This window comes from Papaver somniferum, chromosome 4, assembly GCF_003573695.1.
Source record: "Papaver somniferum cultivar HN1 chromosome 4, ASM357369v1, whole genome shotgun sequence".
Classification (NCBI taxonomy): Eukaryota; Viridiplantae; Streptophyta; class Magnoliopsida; order Ranunculales; family Papaveraceae; genus Papaver; species Papaver somniferum.
The window spans coordinates 44,737,225-44,739,738 of NC_039361.1; the positions used below are offsets into that span (position 1 = coordinate 44,737,225).

General features: G+C 34.6%; 1 protein-coding gene across 1 annotated transcript; it reads left to right on the forward strand.

The window, feature by feature from the left end:
- Positions 1-283: 283 nt before the first annotated feature.
- LOC113273812 (CRAL-TRIO domain-containing protein YKL091C-like) lies at positions 284-1,934 on the forward strand. The gene is made up of 6 exons (XM_026523415.1): positions 284-460; positions 562-820; positions 1,082-1,118; positions 1,245-1,365; positions 1,516-1,626; positions 1,743-1,934. The coding sequence occupies exons 1-6, from the start codon at positions 389-391 to the stop codon at positions 1,878-1,880; spliced, it is 738 nt and encodes a 245-aa protein (XP_026379200.1). The 5' UTR covers positions 284-388; the 3' UTR covers positions 1,881-1,934.
- The last annotated feature ends 580 nt before the right edge of the window (positions 1,935-2,514 follow it).

Consider the following 2,514-nt stretch of genomic DNA (forward strand, 5'->3'; position numbering starts at 1 on the left):
GTTTGGATTACGCTAATCGATTCACTAAAACTGATTAGTTAGCTTAATCAATTTAATTAGTACTAATCAAATTAAGAGTAGATTAGACATTAGAAAAAAAATATAGATAAGGGGTCATATAGGTTGTTATTTCATGATCCCAAAAAGACCCCAAAAACCCATCCTTTTTAAGCCCCAATAATAAGATTCAACTATTTTTGTTTTTAAGTTACAAGGAATCAGCAACAAATGATGCTTTAATGAAAAAGTTGAAATATTCACTTAGATTATCTGATGGTGGTATACTAAGACCACCAAATAAAAAAAAATTCTAATAAGTGTCTCATATCCACAAGTTAATATATTTCTTCTTCTTCTCTTCCAACTCTGTCTCCCTTAATCCTCAACAATGGAGAAGAACCATGAGACGGCAATAACCCAGATGAGGAAATCACTTGAAAAAATAGGAATCTCAACTCAGGTATGGGTGCAACTAACATCAGCTTAACTGCATACATAGCCCAATATTGTGTTCCTTACAAATTGTTATTATTAATTTATTCATTTTTTTGGGTACGACAGAATTATAATGATGCTACACTATTAAGATTCTTGATAGCAAGATCAATAGATATCGAGAAAGCAACAAAGATGTTTGCTGAATGGAAAAGATGGAGGGATGAATTTGTGCCATTAGGTTTCATACCAGACAGTGAAGTACCAGATGAATTAGGTGATGAAAAAATGTATTTGCAAGGTCTGTCTGCAATTGGTCAACACCCAGTCTTGATGTGCAAAGCTAACAAACATTTTCCCTCCAAGGATCAACTTCAGTTTAAGAGTACTTCTTTTTCCCTCCTTCTTTCAAATTATTGATATATACTTCTTCCGTTTCTGGAAAAATGTTATTTTCATATTTTCAATTTTGGCATTTTAGATTAAAATGAAAAAATCAAAGTAACACTTTTCCAGAAACGGAGGGAGTATTGTTTTAGGTAGAAGCAAATCCTTCGTTAGAAATAGGATTTCAAATTCTCAAGCGTATTTTGTGCAATTACTTAAACCCTTTCTTACTGCATTCACATGAATTTCAACTTTGCAGAGTATGTAGTGCATCTTTTAGATAAAACTATTTCCAGGTACGCACAGTCAAACCACATAGTTCCGGCTGAAATTTGTAGGTTACTCCCTCCGTTTTTAAAAAAAAAATTGTAGAAACGGAGGTAGTATTTTTTTTTTCTAATTTCTATATGTTCATGGTTTAGTTCTTTCAAGGATGGAAAAGAAATAGGAAATGAGAAGCTGGTCGCAATTTTGGACTTGGAGAAAATAAGTTATAAGAACGTCGATGCTCGTGGCTTTATTATTGGCTTTCAATTTTTGCAGGTAGGCGTTGTTACATTTAAACCGGCTCGTAAATTATTCCTCCATTTTAAATTAACTAACTTGATATCAGCCAAAAATTGGAATAAGCGTTCCAACATGAGTACAAAAGGGTCTCAAGGTTTTGTTGATGAAATCTTCCTCACAATGCAGGCATATTATCCAGAAAGACTTGCAAAATTATACATGTTAAATATGCCATGGTTCTTCGTACGTGTTTGGAAGATGATTTCTTACTTCTTGGAGAAAGCTAGTCTAGAAAAGGTATGTGTGTATCTTTGCAACATAAGCACTATGGGATGCAAATCCAGAACTTATGGAGGCACTAAGAGCTTTGACAAAAAATCGGAAATAAAGTTTTATTGTTTTTGTGAATGCAGGTTATTATTGTGAGCAATGAGGAACAACGTAAAGATTTTGTTCAGCAAATCGGGGAGGATACGTTGACAGTGGATTATGGTGGTCGAGGAAAGCTTGTACTTGTTCAAGACGTTACAATTAATCATTTCCCAGCATAAAATGAGTAAAACTCCATTGTCGAGGGAGTTTTTTCATTAATCGATAATGAATAAACTAACCCACCTTTGTTCTTGGAATTTCATTTTTTTTTTTTTTTTGTCAATCAACGATTTCAATTTACTCAAATCAAAATGTGATTACATGATCGTTAATATCCGAATTCTCGTTAGGTTCTACCCGTCCTAGCTAACCAAATGACCTCACCTTTTTTAATAATAGCAAGAGAGAGTGGTATTTTCATTGTACCTTGTCCTTCTTTATATAGACTTTCCAAAAGCCCCTTCCTTTTATGCCATGTGTCATAAACTTCTTTAATTACTACTAATGTCATTCCTTCTCTAATGAAACCTCCTTCTTTCCTATCAATTCCTTCCTTGTCTTTTCCATCTAATAGACACTTTTTTGGTGGACTTGGACTTTAGTCCCTAAGTCTCCATGTCTCATGTTGGACTTGCCTCCTCTTTGAGGGCACACTAGCCCAGCTAAAGGGGTGATATTTTTCATGTATCAACATTAGTCCCCTGACTATTGGGTCGATTGTTAAATGACCCGATAGTCAGATCATCCTTTACTCTCGATAACCACGCGTCACAAACAGCGGGACGGTTGCTATGTCACTTATGATGACACTTC

Coding starts and splice junctions, on each gene's coding strand:
- LOC113273812 (XM_026523415.1), top strand. CDS start 389: ATGGAGAAGAACCATGAGACGGCAATAACCCAGATGAGGAAATCACTT. Junction 1,119..1,244: donor TTAGATAAAACTATTTCCAG/GTACGCACAGTC, acceptor TTCATGGTTTAG/TTCTTTCAAGGATGGAAAAG. Junction 1,627..1,742: donor AGAAAGCTAGTCTAGAAAAG/GTATGTGTGTAT, acceptor TTGTGAATGCAG/GTTATTATTGTGAGCAATGA.